Consider the following 21,761-nt stretch of genomic DNA (forward strand, 5'->3'; position numbering starts at 1 on the left):
ATAATAAAAACATCGAGATTTATTACTTTACTAATTTCTAATTAAGAAATGATAATTAAAAAAAAATATAATATTTCGTTAAAATCACAATTTTTTCTTTTTCTTTTTTTTTTTTTTTTTTTTTTTTTTTTACATTATATCACGTTCGTCAATATATAATACGGAATATATAACTGATATTAATTATATAAATTTCCATGAAAAATTTTTCCCCATTTATAAGTATGTAAAAATAAATGGAAGGGATGGAGAATAGGATTAAATACACAATTCTAAAAGGTCGTCGTTATTAAAGGGATCATTTTGGTGTGATCCATTTTAGTACTCGTTTATCATCGAGAAGTGTCACTCCATGAATATCGAATACCAAGCTTTTCTAATCGACTATCGTAAAGCCACAGTGTCTGTTGATAATATGCCGTTTTCTCTTTTATTTATCATCTAACGTTTAGCCCAATTTTTCGTCGATTATTTAACAGTCATTTATCAATATTGACAATCTGATTTTTAATAACGTTGATCGATAGAATCTATTAACATTATTCTCTTTCGTATTTCGATCACCGTTCCTCTTAAATACAATTCTGTTGTCTCGTATATAAATAAAAAAAAAAAAAAAATAATTACAATTGCATTTCGAAAAAAAGAATAAATTTTTCGTTGCACGCAAAGATAGGAACAAGAAGAAGAAGAAAAATAAAAAAGAAAAAAAAAAAAAAATAGCTTACCAAGCTCGGACGATTTATCGATTGCATTAGATTTTTCATGGCCGACGTATTTATAGCAACCTATCCAACTATATAAAAATATAAGCATGCGAAATATATTCCATTAGTCTTACGTACGATTGATTAACGTAAAAATATGATGAAAAACAAAAAAAAAAATATATATATATATTATATATGTAAAAGATAAATGAAGTGTACAAAAATTTCTACGAGTAAAATGTTAAGAAAAAGAAAAAGTAAGAAGAAGAAGAAAAAAAATTCAACGTAACTTTGAGAATATTACATTAATATAAAGATACATCAATGAAAAGATATCTAAATGAAATGTTTTTCGTCTTTTTTCAATTTACCTTATATGTAGTAAATATCAAACGATATAATATTTTCATTTAATTCGCTAAGATTATTGTCGAATTATTCGTATAAATCCGATATACTCCAACATACTTCTATAATTTCGTCCTCTTAATCATATATACGTATACACATACATACATACATACATACATATATATATATATATATATATATATATATATATATATATATACGAAATAGATTATCGGAAGAGAGAATCTCTGCGGAGCTTTAACTGGAAGTGACATAATTCGTATATGAGAGAGAGAGAGAGAGAGAGAGAGTATATGGATTAGGTTGCTATGCCAAACATTCTGTCAGAATCTATGCAGAGAGAAGATCCTATTCCCAGCGTATGTATAGTGCTTCGCGAAATACTAACCGATGCTTCATTCGTTTGCGTTCGAATAAGAGAGAGAGAGAGAACGAGAGAGAGATAAAGAAAGAGAAACGAGAGAGAGAGAGAGAGAGAGAGAGAGGGAGAGAGAGAGAGTAGTATTGCATAGCTATTATTACAATGTTCATTAAAAAGTTAAAAACATTCTCGCGATTTTTTGTACTATCTCGAAAACAAAATTAATTTCGACATTTAAAACATCTATCTATCTATTCATCTATCTATCTATCTATCTCGTCTCTCATATGATCTAAACAATGTAAAATCTCTTTTTAACGTATGATTTTTCTCATTCGTTATTATTCTTTTGTTAATAACAGTTTTCTTTACGAACGTGAAGAATCCAATTTCAGAGCTTTATGTATTCATAAGTTTTATATCTCATATGATCCAGTGCGTTTGGATCATTATAAACTGAAAAAAAAAAAGAAAAATTCAAAAACAGAGAGAGAGAGAGAGAGAGATTAAGCTTTATATTGGACAATATTGAACGTATGATTATAGTTTGAAACGAATTTATGGGAAACTTTTCTATTAAAATCAAATCAAATCAAATCATATCAAATCGAATCGAATTGAATTGGATCGAATCGAATTCAAGGTCAATGATAAAATCTGTTGCTTTTTAAACGGCCAAACGATACATGATTTTATTCATAAATCTCGCAATAAAGCTTAAAATTGGTTTTAACAATGACATCCTACTGATTTGTATAGGGATACTTCTATTGAAAAGCAGAGCGCAGAGAGGTATGACAGAAACTTTCTATTTTCTCCGAAACTTGTGCGTCAGTTTCGGTGGTGAGAAAAGGGCACTGTTCCAGAAACTGAATTTATTATAAAGACCTAACGGTGTAACGTATAATATTCAATATGGTTGCAACAGCATGAATATATAAGGATGGACCATGTAAATTGGAGCAGGATAATATCCTAATTGTTTATTAACATATTAATTATATATATATATATATAAGAAATTTTATATAAATAAATAAATTCATAATTTTATTATTAAATGTAAAAGATTTTGATCAATTTATTTTATCACATATATACCCTTTTACGAGCAAATTTTATTCTTACTGATAACAATGGAATATACGTATACTTTTAGGTCTTTTAATTGAAATTAATAAAAAAAAAAAAAAAAAAAGAATAAAAAAGGATAAAAGAAAAAGGTAATACTTGGGAAAAAAAAACTTTTATATAAAGTCCGTAAAGTTTAGCAAAATGTTTCTCAAGATTTTTTTTTATGTAATAATTTAATAATCGCACTTAATTTTTATAGTAGAATTTTTTTTTTTTTTTTTAACTAAGAAATCTTTGTTAATTCCTTGGAGTATTTAGAACAAGAAGATCTTCAAAAAAGTATTCATTCGATATTTTCAATAATCGTATTTATTAATTAATCATATCGTAGTATGCAGTAATTAATTTCATTGATTTAACATCATTAAGTTACTTTCGAAATATTTCCGTTTCCTTTTTTTTTTCTATTTTTCTTTATTTTTTTCTTTTTTTTTTTTTTTTTTTTTTTTTTTTTTTTTTTTTTTTCTTTTTTTAGATGAAAACGTCCAACAAGCGCAATATATCGTAGAAATTTTTATAGGGCAAAAGTGTATATCATGTTTGAAAACATTTAATGCCCCTTTGATATTTCGATCGAAAAATGAAAATTAAGGTCAAAGCAATTCCAATGGATAGATTCGATGCGTGCACATGAGGTAGAACGTTTGGTTCTGGAAAATTTCTTTCCATCGCGTATATCGATATATCTAGGGTGTTCTTACATAGTCCTGGAAAGTTTCGTTCCAACTCGATAAGTGATGGTATAGTCACTAGTACATTATTGGTAGTAGTAATAATAGTAGTAGTAGTAATAATAATAGTAGTAGTAATAGTAGTAATAGTGTTCGTAGTCTTACATAGGACATAGGCACACATATATGTATACGCATTCATACACGTGACTCTTACACATAGATGATCTGAACACGTTTCCTTTCGTATCGGTTCGATCATTGTCACGAATGTCCACATATGTTGAATAGCATGTATTAGTCGTGAAACGAGCCTAGAAACGCGCCAGGGAATTATACATCTTGGGGGATGTGCCGTTCTCACGTAGAGGAAATATTGACTGGCTAGATTATTGGTCTCTAGTGACGAACTCGTTCTCTCTTTACTTTCTAAGCGTTCGTTAAATAGCTCAAGCCGTCGTTAATTCGAGGAAAGAGATAGAGGGAGAGAGAGAGAGAGAGAGAAACCCCCCAAAAACAAAAAAAAAAAAACAAAAATTGAGAAAGAAAGAACAAAGAGTGAAAATTCGAAGAAATGCCGATGTGTAGCCGAAATGTTTTGAAAAGAAAAAAAATAAAAAAAAAAAGAAAGAAAGAAAAATAACTAATCGCTTTCGATGAAGTAAAATGGCAAATTAAATGAAGTATAAAACGCGTAAAAATTAATTGACGTAAATACAGACTTTACTTCGACGAAAAATCTTATTTAACAATTAAAGGGAAGGCTTTGAACTTGTTTACAGGGAAAAACAAAAAAAAAAAAAAAAAGAAAGAGAAAAAGAAAAAAGAAAGTATCAAAAATTTGTTTTTTTTTACGAATGTAAGAGAAACGAACTTGAATTCGTCCTGTCTGAAGTGTTGATTGAAGGCAAGACGAAAAAAAAAGAACAAAAAAAGAAAAAAGAAAAAAAAGAAATGACGTCGAAGATGTTTGACTGAATAAGAAAAAGAAAAATAAAGGAAAGAAAAGAAGAGAGAAGGAAAAAAAAAAAAAGATATTTTCGTAAGGGTAAAAAAATACTCATAATAACGAGACGAAACTTTGAGTTTAATTATGAAATATGACAATTAATTGAAAAAGAAAAAAAAAAAACTTATTCAGCAATTAAGAACTTGATATTTGTCAGCAAAAAAGGTATTCAGTAATAAAGCACTACTGGTAATTGTTTGACTTTCATATGTTAATTATAATACGGCTAATTCTCTCTCTCTCTCTCTCTCTCTCTCTCTTTTTGAAGATGAGTTATGAGAGAGAGAGAGAGAGAGAGGCAAAGAAAAAAAGAGAGAAAGAGAAAGTGAAATAGCGATAGCGACAGAGATAAAGATGTAAGATGGAGATAGAGATGGAGGGGAGAAAAAAAATGTAAAAGGGAAAACAATGGGCGTAGTAGCGTAGCCGTCTCGAAAGAAGAATCGCGAAGTCGTTGGAGCGGATCACCGCGACGCTGCACACGGCAACTCCCAGAGAAGATCAATATCCCCACCAATCGTATTTCTCTCCTGACTATAGCGCACTATCTCTTACTCTTTCCCTCTTTATTTCTTTCTTATCGTGGCTGTCGATTTCGTGACACGGAGCTCCTTCCTCGGCACTTCTAATCTTAGTTTTCCACCCTCTTCCCTTCTTCTTCATTTTTTCTCTTCTTCTTCTTTTTCCTCTTCTTCTTCTTCTTCTTCTTCATTTTTTCTCTTCTTCTCCTTTTTCCTCTTCTTCTTCTTCTTCTTCTTCTTCTTCTTCTTCTTCGTTTCTTTCTTTTCATTTTTTTTTTCTTTTTTTCCTTTTTTACTTTCCTTCTTTCGTCCTTTCGACCTTTTTTTTTCTATACTATTAGAAACATCGAATTTTAGATCATTTACTCTCGTATCAATTCTATATTTATTTTATTGATTCTCTTATCGGATAATCTCTCTTTTTATATATTCCATTTTCAAGCCAAATCTTTATTTCCTCGTATGCCAAGAAAACGTCGAGGCATATCATTGTTGATCATTATCTTGAATTTATAATATACGATATATCCTTTTTATCATGAAACTTATTATAATTAATATATATTAATAAAAACAACATTGACATTCATAATATAATATATTATTGCAGAGATATAATGTAACTTTGCGGCCCTATTAATAATAATAAAATTCTTGATAAGTAAACAAGTTAAAGAGTTTTTCGAGGAAAAATGTAATTGAATTTGTGAGATGAAAGAAAATTGATTTCTACTTGAGGAAGGATAATTGCTATGTTCTCCTTGAAGTTAACGCTACCTTCGAATGAAGAATTCCATTAGTTAACCGCTTAAACTCATGTTACGGGTTATTAGTTTCTTTGAAAATGAATTATTAGAATTTTCGTTAAGTAAGCCCCAACTTGCCGTATTAAAACATTTGACAAAATGTAAGAGAAATTTTTAAATAAAAAGAAAATATAAAAAAGAAAAGAGAAGAAAGAGAATAATAAAAAGGGATCCTTTTTTTATCATTTAATCGATGCGATTATAAACGAACAGGCATACCTATACTTTGAAATTATCGATAAAAGCCATCTAGTAATATAGGTACTATTATAGGCATAACTTAAATGCATTTTCTCAATGCGAAATGCATCGATGATAGCGTACAATGAAAGTAAACTTAATTATTACAAATATAATTCTAATTTTCTACGTGTGTATTTAAAATTAAATCAATATTATAGAAAATTTATCGTAATATATAAATTATTGATTATACGATTATCGTTATAATTATTGATTAAAAAATTAATGAATTAACGATTATACATTATCGATATGAAAATATTTATCATAGAATATCGATAATAAGATTTCATTTTTTTTCATTCTATGAAGTTCAACTCCCATATATCATTCTATATATGCATAATGAAACATTTGTTTATTCGAATTTCTACTAATTTTGTTTTCCTCATACCGAACATATATATATATATATATATATATATATATATATTTTTTTTTTTCTTTTTTAATATAAAATTATGTAATCATTATCCAATCGTTTGAAGAAAAATTTAATGGATTTTCTTTCAACGATAAATTTCATTCATTCTTTTCTATAATAGAATTTCTTCTAGGTAAGGATACGTAGATATAGCGAACTGCAAACGTTATCTGCTTCATTGCAGATCAGTGATTTTCAACAAACTGTTACATATTATCGTATAAATATTTTATATACGTATGTACATGCGTATCACGTGTATATACATATTATATGTATTTACCAGCTATTTACGCATGGTTGAGATTTTAGATTTTATACGAAACCAAAGAATAAAAGATTTGAGAAAAAAATTGTGGAAAAAATTCGACTTTTCTTTCGATATGCTCTCTTATACTTATACATACATACATACATACATACATACAGACATACATACATACATATATGCATATATATATATATATATATATATGTATATGTGTGTGTATGTGTGTGTGTGTGTGTGTGTGAATGCATATGATAGTTTTCTTTTTTTACGATTTTAAAAATATGTCGAATTTCTTTAGAAATATTTATATAAAAAAAGAAATTTTAATCTCACAATCAGCCATTAGAATTTTTCGAATAAAATTGTCAAACGTTAATGTATCTGTGTGCGTGCACGCGAAATCACACCTATACGTATAATATCATATTTCATAGATGATCTTCATTGAATTTCACGTAATTTAATGTACTCTCGTGAATTCTGCAATAGACATTGCAATAGTAACATCACACATTTCATCCACAATGGCAGATATCATATTGAAATTTGTTGTGGTCCACTTGTCTATCGAAGACAATGATAAACGTAGTTAAATTTAATTGATTAGGTTTAATAACATTTAGTTAGATCGATGATAAATAATTGTTATTGATAAATTGTTATTTAACGATTCTATAACAAATTTTCAAATTTATTTCTTTTCTTTTCTCTCTTTTTCTTTTTTTTTTTTTTTTTTTTCTTCCTTTTACATATGTGTATATGTGTATTAACGTAAATTGTGCTCGAATGATTAAAGTTTAACACTAAAACTTTATACTTTTTCTTTATAATTCGCACGATTAAAGGTTTCGTCGATGCATATTGACCTAATTATCAGTGGTGCGCTCCAAGTCTGATGACCTTGCTCTTTCAATTATCTCCCCACGCTCTCTTGCTTTGTCTCTCCGCTGTTCTCTTTTCTCACTTTACTTTCCTACGCTCTTCTCTCCCCGTGTATCCATCTCCCTCCTGGTATGACACCAATAGGGATACACGGGGACTTGAAAAGGAAAAGGAAAAAAAAAAAAAAAGAAAAAAAAGAGAGAGAGAAAAAAGAGAAGAAAGAAAATCGAAGGGGACGAATCTTTGCTTTTGTCACAATCGTGTGGGCGATGAAAAGGGAAGAGGAAGGATAGAGAGAGAGAGAGAGAGAGAGAGAGAGAGAGAGAGAGAGAGAGAGAGAGAAAGTAAATGAATAAAAAAATAAATAAAAAAAAAAAAAAAAAAATAAAGAAAGAAAAAGGAAAAAAAGAATGTTCCTGTCAGCGTCGCGTTTTATTTTTATATTAAAAATACCCTGATCTCTTCTTTTGTCTTTTAAATAAAATAAAATCGAATTAAAGATTCTTTCGATAAACAGATAAAAAATTTATTGCGTCGGCATTGATAACTTTCATACGATAAACGTTTAAACCCAAATGACGATAGTAAGGGGAGAAGATATGAAAAAAAAAAAAAAAAAAAAAAAAAAAAAAAACCATTCTTTCGACAAATATATAAAACGAATTATTGATAAAATTATGTTATTTATCGTTGTCAATATTGATAAATCTCGTATAAAAGTTTCTATAAATAGATAATAGAAAGTTCGAACGCGAATGATTGCGATAAGAATATAAAAAAGGAAAATGGAAGAAAGTAAAGGGGGTATAAAAGTTGTTGAAAAGACGAAGAGTATTATGGCAGAAACGAATTAATTTAAAAACTACCAACACCGACGCCGTGTTTCCAACTGAGGCAGCTGTGAAATTAAGTTCGTTCGGTCTGAAAAATCTTAGTGTATCCAACTGCGAAAACGATGGCTGGGAATATAAATTGCTGGGTATAAGCTCGTTGAATTTGCTTGTTACCGTGTGCCTAGAACCATAGCAGAGAGATAACTCGTAACTCTTAACGGTTGACGATGAATACTATAGGGTGTCTTTATTATTTGCATATTATCTTAGTATACATAGAAGAAAAAAAAAAATATATATATATATATAATTATGTATACAGGGAAATGTATAACTATAGTAAGAAACAAAAGTGTTCATATAGTAAGTATATGAAAAGAAAAATATTTTATATATATATATATATATATATATATATATATATATGCTTGCACGTTACATATTAACATTAATAATATATGATATAAATAAACAAAAGTTAATAAGTTAATTATAATATTTTGTAACTTACGAGAATTGAGTATTCGTCGAATAATGAGATTTCATTAGGACATAAGTATTATTATATTTACAGTATTATTATTATTATTATTTTTATTATTATTATTATTATTATTGATAAATAAAGAGATATGATTAAACTTGATGGTTAGGATGAAAACAAACACTACATTAGAATATTTCAAGTAGTTCCCTTGAGAATAGTCAATGTGATAGCACGTTATTGTTAATAATTTGAAATATGGGAGAAAAGTGTTAAGAAACAAACGTTAGAAGTGTGAAAAATTATCATTGATTTATTCAAGGAGAATGAGTCCCCTATGCAAAAATATTCGAAATATAAAAGTAAATAAATTGAAAAAAAAAAAAGAAAAAAATAGAAAAGAAGGAATATTGCATAAAAAAATAAAAAAATAAATTCAAACATCAAAGTGCATCTGAAATTGCATAGGAGAAGGAAAGGTATATGAACAATTTGAAAACGATCCGAATAATATTGCATCGAAAAGAATATAAAAGTAAAGTCGCACGAAAGATATTATAATTAATTTTAAAATACTATAATTAACTTTTGTTTATTTATATTACATGTGTAACACACAAGTATATATACGTCATTCTAATTAAATAATATACAAAATTACAGATCTTTTTCTTTTCACATATTTAAAGTACGAATACTTATGTTCCATACTATGTATATATTAAAAATATAGATATCTACGTTTACTTAGAAATTGTCAAACGTGTAAAATATCTAAATTGACCTAATAGAAAGTTAAAAATCATCTAAATTTATTTATGTTATTTGATTATATTAAAGATCTTTGTATTGAGAGAAAGAGAGAGAAACAGAGAGACAGAGAGACAGAGAGAGAGAGAGAGAGAGAGAGAGAGAGAGAGAGAGAGAATCTTGAGCTGTGAATTAATTGAGAATCAAAATAGATTAACTATCTGTTGTTCGATTTAAATAGCTTAGAAAATAGTTTCAATTTATTGTTTTATAATCGAATGATTTACTTGTTCACTTGTGGTATTATTTTTTTAAATGGTTGTAACAATGGAAGTTACGTATACTTCATATATATATTCTTTAATGGTCTGGAAATATTATTATACCGGTAAATTAACTTTCACCTTTATCATTTCTTATTACTTTAAAAATATATTGACAATGAATAACGTTCTTATAAAGATCCAATCTTGTAAATTTATAACGTGAGCATATATATATATATATATATATATATATTTTTATAGAGCATAATAAATTTGATATAGAAAATATACACCGTATAAGTTCATAATTAGTTAATAAACATTATCATTTAATTATTTACGAAGAATCGAATAATTATTTTGTTTGGATAAATAATAAATATGATTTAGGATCTTGAAAATAAAAATCAGTATGATACTTTCATAGAGTTATATAATTCATGTTACAATGGCACCATTCCTTCTTTCTCATTCGACTCGAATACTATACAAGGATGGAGGATTGTAGTGAAATCCGTAATAATTTATGACTAAGAGGAATTTCATCTCACCTACTTTTCAGCTTCGAACGTGCTTAGCTCCATTGTTAATTTAACAGTATGAACATCTATTTCACACTTTTGACATTAAGATTTTCATAAGGTTTCAAGATTATTTAAGAGAAAAGATTGAAGTAGAAGACATCGTAGATGATAATATACAAGAACGGCAACGAAAGTTTTTCTTTATTTTAAAAATCGAGAGAATGTTTCTGAATGCGTTTTTTTTTTCTATATTCACACCTTTTCAATCTTCTTCTTCTTCTTCTTCTTTTTTTTTTTTTTTTGAATCTTTCCTTTCTCGAGTTTTTAAAAGTACGTCGACGATCGATCGAACTCGCTAGACCAGAGAAATCCATTTAAATCGGTCTAAGAGTTTGAGAATTTAAATTGTCGACATATAAAGTATCTCTCTCTCTCTCTCTCTCTCTCTCTCTCTCTCTTTTTTTTCTATTTCTTTCTCTCTCAATTTCTATTTCCCAGATCTTAGCGTATGTGCTCTGACCGTAGAAATGGTTCTTCTTTTTTCTCTCTCTCTCTCTCTCTTTCTTTCTTTCTTTCTTTCTATTTTCTTTTCTTTCTTTTCGTTTCTTTTATCCTCTCTGGAATATTCATAAAGACAATTGAGAAGAGAGGACATCTTTTGTGTACGGTTGCGTTAGAATAGAAGTATAAGTTAAAGTAGTAATCTAAAGTAGAGATGGCTAAGAAAGAAAAAAATTGTCGCAAAGCTACCAGACTGATGTGACTGACATTTTCTTTTGCCATTTAAAAAGTCCATTTCGAAAGAAAAATTCAACGAGAGTACTTACTACCTTTTATAATTACACAGCATCTATTTGAGTTAAAAGCCTCGATGTGAAAAAAAAATTCTATATTGACATAAATGTATTATGCAAATCGATAATACGAAAGGTGCATAATAACTATCCCAAATTTTTTCCCCCTCCTTCGTCTAAGTTTCTCCGTTCTTACGAAATTTTATTTATCTCGATAAATAAATTATTAATGTTATTTATAATTGAACGAGAAAGTGAAATATTTCTCTTTTTCTTTCTTTCTTTTTTTTTTTTGTTTCTTCTTTTTGTCCTTACGTTCAACAAACGAGATATTACTTCGTTCAAATATCTCTCAAATTTCTTTTTTCTCAAAGTTTTATTTCAATTCTTTTTTCTTTTCAGATTATTATTTTTTTTTTTTTTTTTTTTCTATATCGATATCGATCTATATACATACATATCGTGCCGAATATAACAAGATTCGTGTCTTCATAAAATCTTTTCTTTCTCAGGGAATAACGATAATATAGTTTGTTATTCTTTATCATACAGTTGAAATTTAATTTCGCCAAAGAAATATTAGGACTGCCTCGGTTAATAAACGGAACATACCGTCTGAACGAAGCTCATGTGATTCTCTCAGGGAAAAGATGCCGTCTGGGAGAGAGAGAAAAAAAGAAAAGAGGTCACGTACAAAAGACGCTGTTTGATGGTTTCATCCAGCAATAGTACTTTACGTATACTTGTATTACACCATTGATCTTTTCTTATACAATGCTTTTAGTTCTAAATTTCAAGAAGGGAAATGAAAAAAAGAAAAAAAAGAGAAAAAGAAAAAGAAAGAAAAAAGAAGAAAAATAGAAAGAAAATATAGTAAATATATATATATATGTGTGTGTGTGTGTATGTGTGTTTATATACCATAATTATAATATTAAATATTATTATAAAAATAATAATGTAACTAACTGCATTCTTCTTTTTTATTATTACTTATAAAGTTTGAATTTAATATAGTTTGGATATATTAAAATTTTATTAATATTTTATTTAACATATCTATATGCGTATTATAGATATATAAAATTTTTATTTAGTAAATAAATCTTCAAAAAAAAAAAAAAAAAAAAAAATTAATTGGAATAAGAATAAAGTAAGGGATAAAATAAAATTAAAAAAAAAAAAAAATAAGATAAGGAAAAGGAAGAAAAGGAAAAAAGAAAATGTAAAATATCTCTTATCACTTATCATATTGAACATTTCAAATGCAACATTAAAGCTGCACTTTAACATTATCGAACTACTTCACGAGATACTCATTATAGATATTGATATTGATAGATAAGATCATAATTCGTATATATAAATATATAATCAATGAAAGTACTTGGAAATATATGATAACAGTTAGTAGAAATGAAATTTGGCTAATATCGTGAAATATCATTTAAATGAACACACGTTATTAAGTCACGTAAATAAATTTAATCTTACTCTGAACAAATTAATTTACCTGTGAATTACACCAAACTATCGTCACGATCTTGTTAATGTTATTTGTATCATAGGATCAGATAATTAAGCATAAAATGTATTAATTAGATTTACATTGTCGTGTCACATACACACGTTTAATAAATATTTCATATATATATAAATAAACAAATAAACAATATTTTATTCTTTCTCTCTCTCGCTCTCTTTCTCAGTATTGTTTACTTATACAATTTTTAAAATAATTATATTTTCTTTTCTTATCTAATTATAAAAATAATAACAATCTCTTATATAATATACATATAGAATGAAGAAAATATTCCCAGATAGGCCAAATATTTCCAAATGATTTTAAAAAACAATTTATCTTTTTACAAGGCTGCTTTGATCTTATAATTAGTTTTATTGTTTTACAGTTCGAAATAAATATTTTTGCTTAAAACGTTTGAAAGGAAAAGAGTAAATTGATTAAAAAAAAGAAAAAAAAAAAGAAAACAAAAATAGATCAACACGTATGAACTTCTAAACTATTCTATATTATTACAATATAATTACTTTTCTAAATTACTTATCAATCTATCTTTCCAATAATTAAATATCAACAATATAAATCGTCGATCTTTTAGATATACGTATCTATAAAATAATTTCTTCTTTCTTTTTCTTTTTTCATTTTGTTGATATCAAATGTTTATCAATTCGTGATTATTAATTTGCATTTTAAAATAGTAAAGGTATTCAAATTTGCAATATCTATTCGTTAGCACCATTGTTACGTTACATACATACATATGTCAAGGAAAACCACTTTTGTTTGGCACGATGTATCCATGCGGACAAATATATTCTATTCCTCGTGACGTGTTACAATTATAGATGGTATTGACGTCAGCAAATAAGGGATGCCTAAAGCAAACGAAATCTATATTTGCAAGGGTGAATATGTTGCTTCGTTAAGATTAGGGAATCTCTTTCTTTCATTCTTTTTGCGTAATGAAAGAGAGAAAAAAGAAAAAGACAAAAAAAATTTATCCTTGAAATTGAAGAAATGTTATGACACTATTATAATATTATTTAAATTTTATACCATTTCTTTTTTTCTCAGTAAATACATTTCAATTCACATTTGAACATTAATATTTACAATAAATACAATTTATTATTTGTTTGTTTGTTTATGTCTATCACATGCAAGAAAAGAAAAAAAAGAAAGAAAATTAATTTATAAACAACTAAAGAAGAAAATTGTAACGAAGCATAATATTTATATAGTCATTCGTCATATTTCTCGAATTTTTATTTTTACTTTTATTTCTTTCTCTAATGCGAAAGAGTTATACAAGCAAAATACTATACTGTTCCACCTGATGCTTTTAATACTATTAAAACTATCCTCAGAATGGGGTGTGAATTATCTGAGTTAATGAATTGTAATGCGTAGATATCTGATAATTGTTTTTAACAAGGTATTAATTAATTAACGGTAGGTATTACTCGAGATCAAAATCAACAATTATTACAATATTTCTCGAAATTCAAACGAATGATTAAGATCTTTATAATCAAAACACGAAATCACATAAAATTGAATAGTTTTTCAAAGAAATTTTTAAAATCGATCGAATAACTTTTTCGATTTTAATATCATTTTTCTGAAATTTTCGATAAACTAAATAAAATAACTTTGTGCGTGTGTGTGTGCGTTTGTATGTGTATTTTGAAAAAAAAATATAACATTTGACACGTTAAAAACTTTTATTTATTTTGTATCACTTAGATTTAATTTCGTATGGAACGAATCATTTTCAATATATATATATATATATATATATATATATATATATATATATATATATATATATAAATTCTGAAAGAATCGATCCAATTTCAACGTTTTAACATAATTTTTGCATGATGTAATAATCACAATCGAACATTTACGATGACCAAACTGTAATTCATTAAAATCTTTTGATGGGAAAGCGTGTTCGAAACTACTATTAACTTTAGTACAATTGTAGTTTCTGATTCGAGAGAAGGAGAACAATATAGTTCGTGAAATTGGTCTAACTGACCTGAGTCAGTCTATGTCTTTGCATCATCAACGTTTCAATCGAACACTTGACCAGTTTAATAACGATCCAAGCAAATTTATTCTTACTCATTAAAAATCGAACGAGAATAGTTCTGCAATTAAGATGTTTATTCAAGCATTATGAATAACTACTATATATACATATATATTGAAATATAAAATATGAATATGTAAAAGGATAAAAAGAACAATTGGAAGCAAAAAAATTTGTTTGCTTTTTTCATAATTCTACGATTATCGTTATACGTCTACCATTAACATTGTTATTCTCAATTGGTAACAAAAAAAAAAAATTTTTTCTTTCTTAATTCTATGATTATTATTGTACTTCTATCATTAACCTTAGTATTCTAATAATTGGTAACAAAAAAGAATATCTTTCTTTTTTTTATAATTCTACGATTAGTGTTTCTACATATGCCATTAACATTAGTATTCTTAATTGGTAATAATAAAAGAATTTTTCTTTTTTAATTCTACGATCATTTTCTATATCATATATATATATGTGCGTGTGTGTATGTATATAATATACAAAATCTTCTGACGCAAACTTTTAATGAAACAGGCACGAAAAAAGATTATCTCTTTGAAATCGATTTTCTGTGCTCGACATTTTTTTCTTTATTCTCTTTCTTTTTTTTTTCTTTCTTTTTTTTTTTTCTTTTGTTAGATATACCATAGTTTCATTAAACTTTTGCGAACTCTCATATGCAGATTACTAACGGGAAACTCGAGTTACGTGAGAGTCAAATTATTTCAACGTTATGAAAAGAAAAAAGAAGATAAAGTGAAAGAAGAAAAACAAAAAAAAAAAGAAAAAAAAGAAATTAGCACGTTTGTCATAAAGACACGAATTCGTCCAAGTGAGAAAGAATTTACATTATATCCGAATAATAACAATCAGATGGAAGGAAAAGATAAAAAACAAAAGTACAAAAAAAAAAGAAACGAAAAATAAAAATAAAAAAAAAAACAAAAAAAAGAAAACAAAAAGAAATATCAATTCTTTACGTTACATAGAGAAAGATTCATCGGATAATTGCAATTTCGAACGATAGCTTTTCTGAAGAAATAAGTATATGCGCATATCATTAAAAGTACGTCAAGTTCGGATGACATCTCGAATTCCTAAGGACGATGTAATTTATGTATTTATGGCGATTAAAGTATATTCCCTTGCTGAGGAGAAAAATAAATTCGTCGAATAATATACGACCTAGTTTCCTTTAAAGATTTTTATTATCGAATACGTATTCAGGTACACATTCATCTTTGAATTATACGAATTTTATTGAAAAATTTATAAAGACAATTAAATTCGAACTAAATAACAATAAACATTAATATTTACATTTATATATATATATATATATATATATAAATGTAAATTTTTGCTTAGCAATATAAGCAATAATTTTTATTATTTTCTTTGTTCATAGACAATCGATAAATCTACGATAACGCACATAGGTTTTCTTTCAACACGAGATAAGATATCTCTACATATTTATTCTCAGACTCGATAGGGATGAAGAGAAGTGGGCAAAGTTTAGCATCTAAACCGTAGTAGCTACACATTGGTACGAAGCCAAGCAGGTCCTTGGGCACGCGTGTACATGGGTTAAGTGGTTTCTATCTCATTACTGTGTGAACTACCTGTATGGACTATGCTTACTCTGACCGTAAAGTATTAAAGTGTGTATCTCTACATTCATAGATGCTTGGCAAGGAACCCTTTTATACTTGCTAATCTCTTATACTAGATTCTATATCAACTTAACACCGTTAGTACTATGAGTTAAAAAAAAAAAAAAAAAAAAAAAAAAAAAAAAAAAAAAAAAAAAAAAAAAAGAAAGAAAGAAAAAAAAAAAGTTCGGATAACTTTAAAACAAATCTTAACTTGTTTTTTTCTTTTTTTTTCCTTCCTTCCTTTTTCCAATCTTATCATTATAATATTATTCACGTTTTAAAGCTATTCCAATGAAATAAACTTAAAAAAAATATTTTTTAAGCCTATATAATATTAAATATATCTGTATTGAGATAATTACTCATAATGATTCTCTTTAAAACGACTTACATACGGTATGTATATTAATTTTGTTTGAATAGATACGATAGAAGTTTGTATTTACAAATAATTTCATTATGAATACGTCCATTTCTTAGTAGGAAGTGTTTCTTGCTAGGAAGCCCAATGTTTACAGTTACGTTACGGAGCGTCGTTTCAAACGTTTCATGGTTAGTGCAAGAGGGAGATTAGAAAGATCCTTAATGTCATCGTCAAGCGTTCTCTAGAAGTAAGAGTTATGCAGTTACATATACATAAAGATATACATATGAAGATATACATATCTACAATACGTACATACATGCATACATATATACATACATACATATATATATATATATATATATGGATACATATGTAGATACACGTATAGGTAGATGCAACTAGACAATGGCATAGTGTAAACGAGCTACCGCAAATTAGGACGTTGCCCATTGGATGGTCCGATATAGTTACATATATCTTGCCAACTGGATTATTAGACGAGCTGGACAGTAATTTATGAGAAGGAAACTTTCTAACTCGGTAAAGATAACATTTGTTTGATTAAAAGTTGTACGATAAGTATAAGAATACATTCAAAGAGATAGAAAGGAAAAAAATATTTTTTTCTTTTTTTCTTTCTTCTTAATTGTTGTGTTTATTGTTGTTGTTTAATATATTTTCCCGGGAGTAACTTGAAATGGATAATTTTTGTATCGTTTTTTTCTTTTTCTCTCTTTTCTTTTTTTCTTTTTTATTAATTTTCGACAAAAATATTGTTCCATTCAAATGTCCCCAGATATGTTTATTGATTCTTTTTTTTGTTCATAAACATTTTGTTTCCTTTCTTTTTTTTCTTCTTTTTACTTTTTCTCTTTTTTTTTTTTTTTTTTTTTTTTAAAAAAGAAACGCGGAACTTATCTTCAAACCATTATCGTTTTCTATTACATTTCGAATCGCTCTCGTTATAATTAAATCTTACAAGCGAAAGGTTAAAGTACCAATCGACGAACGAACGTTCTCTCTATTCGTTAAATTTATATGGCATATATTTGTGAAGAATTTTATATACGATTTTATTTAGATCTTGAGTGAAAATGAAAAATATTATTAATATATTTTTCTTTTTCTTTTACTGCCTTCTCTTTTTTTTCTTTTCCCCTCTACTATTTATATATCGATACTAATTATCGATTATGATTATGATTATGAGAGAAACATTAATGAGAGAAACATTTTTATTGGTTTTCTCGATAAATGTTTCAATATAAATATATATATATATATATATATATTTATATCACATCGGCAAAAATGAAAGGATATATTAAAATCTATCGAAAAATGATTTATATAGTAACAAAAAATCAATTTGTATTGTCACGTTACTTTTACTATCTATCACGAATTAATTGAACAAGTTTGAAAATATTCACGTTAAATGGATTGACTTAAATGTAAAACAAATTTCAGGAACATCCTTTGACATGCTGTTCTTCAAATGTTTCGCACGTGTAAGTATTTCCCCGTTGAAATATATCATAAAAATATAATATATAAGCACTATAGTCACCAATGCCATAAATTTGCACGCATTGCAAAAGTGTCAAAAAAGCCTTGCCCATATATATATATATATATATATATATATATATATATATATATATATATATATATATATATATATATATATATATATATATATATATATATATATATATATATATGTATGTATGTATATATCTATGTCGAACGAGTAGCTTTGAAAAATGGATGTTTATTTTTTTTTCTTCACATAACAAACAAATCACAAATTTTGCTTTACACTGTTAATCATAGATAAATGTTAAAAATTGAGTCATAAGAAATCTTTATATTATATATTATAGCTGTCTACACAAATTTGAAGCGAAGCACGTATTAACCATAGATTATTTGAATAATTAAACTAATGACAAGTTTCAAAGTTTATAATATCAAGTAAGTTCCTTCAAATTCACTAATGCGTTATTGAGTAGACGAACTACTAAATAGCAAAACACAAACTAGAGAACAGGATAAACATTAATTAATTTCGTCGCGAAGAGGGCCGCACAGTCGTGCTTATCGTTCTTAGTCAAGATCACTCCTAAGCTGACATCCATTTAATTAGAATGTTAAGACGAGACGTAATCTTGTTATCATATTAACAAAAGATATGTTCACGTTTTTAAGAAAATAACTTTTTCTTATGTCGAGAAAACAAATATGAAATTTTACTTTAAGATCCTTTAATAAATAATTGAGTTCGTACATTACAAGTAAATTTTCATTTTATTATTTATTATAATATTTATACATAATATTTTCATTAATTGTATATTATCATTTTTGTTAACGTTCACACGTCGACATATTTAAAATTTCAAATATATATATTAATGATAAAATGAATAAATGATAAAATGAAAATCTATCTTAATTTCTTCTTCTCTCGAGATGTACTTTTGAAATTCGAAATTTCGTTTGAATATATTATATATATATATATATATATATTGTATGTATCTTGAAAGAAGGAAAAATTAAGATAAGTTTTCATCTTATCATTTATTATAATATCGAGAAATATTTAATATTTTAATTGGTTGTATTTTATCATCATCGTTAATATTCATATGCCGATATATTTAAACAAAAATTTCAAATTTCAAATATAAACCTCGGGAAAAATTAAAATAGATTTTCTTTCATCATAACATTTATTATACTAACTATACATATTTCTTATAGTATCTATACATATCTAACATTTTAAGTGGTTCTATCTTAGTTAATATTTACATATCCAACATATTTAAATGAAATTACGAATTTCAAATGTACATATATATATATATATTTTCTCGAGATACGATATATATACGATATATATATATACGATATATATAGATACGATATATATATATATATATATATATATATATATATATCGTATCTCGAGAAAAGGAGAAATTTTGTTAACGTCAACATGTCGACATAATACTCAAAAGAAATGACAAATTTCAAATATACGTACATATGTCGTATCACGAAAAAAGAGAAAAATTAAGAAAGATTTTCATTTTATTCATTATTATAATAATTTTTATATATATTTAATTGATTCCATTTTATCATCGTCGTTAACATTAACATTCATATGTCAAAATATTTAGATGAAATTTCGAATTTCAAATATACATACATATATTGTATTTCGGTAGAAAGGAGAAATTAAGATACCTCGTGATATTATTTCCGTACTCGAATACACGAAAACTGGACATTTCATTTCGCCCTTACATATCCGAAATATTACCAGCTTGACACGTGACATAGCTAAACTACTTGGGCTGCATTGGAGCTGACTCATGTAAAAGATGAGTCAGCTTTTACCACGTTTCCACTACGTACAGTCGTATACCTAGGGTATTATAGTTCAGGCAAAGCCGGGCTTTCCCTTCTTCCATACTTCACTATTCTCTCACGATTACTTTCGAATATAGATATGCAATTCCAAACTTGAAATGGCCTTTTCATTCTCTTTATCTCTCTTTCTTTTTCTCTCTCTCTCTCTCTCTCTCTTTCTCTCTTTCTCTTTCTCTCTCTCTTTCACACTTTTTTATTACTCTAACAAATTCTTTAAAAACTATTTGAAATATCTGCAACTAGAACAGACAAATATTTTAATTTATTTCGAACGTTCCATATAATTATATTTGCATTTTATAAATATTGTTTAAATTTTTTTTGAAAATCTCTAATGATCTAATAATATGTATTATCTAATTACAATACTATTCATTGATACAGGTATCTAATTTGAAAAAAAAAAAGAAAAGAAAGAAGATATTAATCAAAGTAAAATTGTTTTAACGAGTAATGCATTAATGCCCTTCCAATATAAGAAAAAAAAAAAAAAAAAAAAAAAAAAATAGATATAGAAAATAAGTAATTATGATAAAAATAGAAATAAAAGAAAGAGTCTTATGTAAAAAATATTATAGACAAAGTTGCTTAGACGATTATATATGTATGTACATCTCATAATATATATATATATATATATATATATATATATATATGATATAGTTAGATAGAGTTATGTGACATACGTATATATCTGATAGAAGGACGATCGACTCGATGACTATCGTAATAAAATTGTCGTTACTATGGAAACGGCACTTAATATGCCTATCACGCGCAACTACGATGAAATGAAAGTGGTTTTCATGCCTCCACGAGTTTCGTTCATTCATCCATCTAAAAAAAAAAAAAAAAAAAAAGAAAAAAAAGAAAGAAAAAAAAATCTTTCTTTTATCTACATAACTATGATAACACGGATATGTATTCGGAAAAGTTTTTCTTGTTTCTTTTCTTTTTTTTTTCACATGATCTCTTAAAAATAAGATGAGTCGTGACGATCTTATCACATTGACTCTAGAAAAAAAAAAAAAAAACTTCTATATTGATCAATCACGTCAAGCAAGTTTTTTTTTTTTTTTCTTTTCACACAAAATAAAAGTTCAACTTAGTCAAAGTAACATAATCATTAGGGTTGTTTTTTTTATTCACTTTGCACGATAAAAATTGCAAATGATATAACTTTTTTTTCTTCCCTTGCGTCTCAGCACGTTAACGGGTAAACTTTATATGACGTCCATGATTTGTCTTGGTCTCTAACCTTCATTCGAAAGTAAATATAGTGAGCTATGGGAGTCAACTTCATTCAATTGTGAAAAAAAGAAAAGAAAAGAAACTTTTTTGCGTGATATATGAGAGCTAAGAATGGTTCTAAAAAAAAAAAAAAAAAAGAAAAATCAGCATGAAAAAAGCGAATTAACAACATATATTAGTTCGGAATCATTTGATGTTATTCAATATGATGTAAAGGGAAAGTAGGAAAAGAAGAAAAAAAAAAAAAAGAAAGAGAAGAAGATCAACGATCGTTTGACGGAATAATTTGTTAACATCTAATGACGTACTTCAAATTTTCTCCTCAATTATATCCCAACAATGCTAAAAGTTTTTAAC

General features: G+C 26.6%; 1 protein-coding gene across 13 annotated transcripts in view; it reads left to right on the forward strand.

Annotated features, from left to right (window-relative positions):
- LOC124425514 overlaps positions 1–21,761 on the forward strand; it is an 88,068-nt gene that overhangs the window by 9,404 nt on the left and 56,903 nt on the right. For 2 of the 13 annotated variants that reach the window (XM_046965954.1, XM_046965953.1), the window contains exon 2: positions 18,177–18,217. The exons of the other annotated variants lie outside the window; for them this stretch is intronic. In XM_046965954.1, coding sequence (XP_046821910.1) covers positions 18,191–18,217 — 27 coding nt within the window. In that variant the 5' untranslated portion in view covers positions 18,177–18,190. The remainder of the gene's footprint in view (positions 1–18,176; positions 18,218–21,761) is intronic. 13 annotated transcript variants of the gene reach the window in all.

The sequence above is a fragment of the Vespa crabro genome, chromosome 7 (assembly GCF_910589235.1).
Source record: "Vespa crabro chromosome 7, iyVesCrab1.2, whole genome shotgun sequence".
Lineage (NCBI taxonomy): Eukaryota > Metazoa > Arthropoda > Insecta > Hymenoptera > Vespidae > Vespa > Vespa crabro.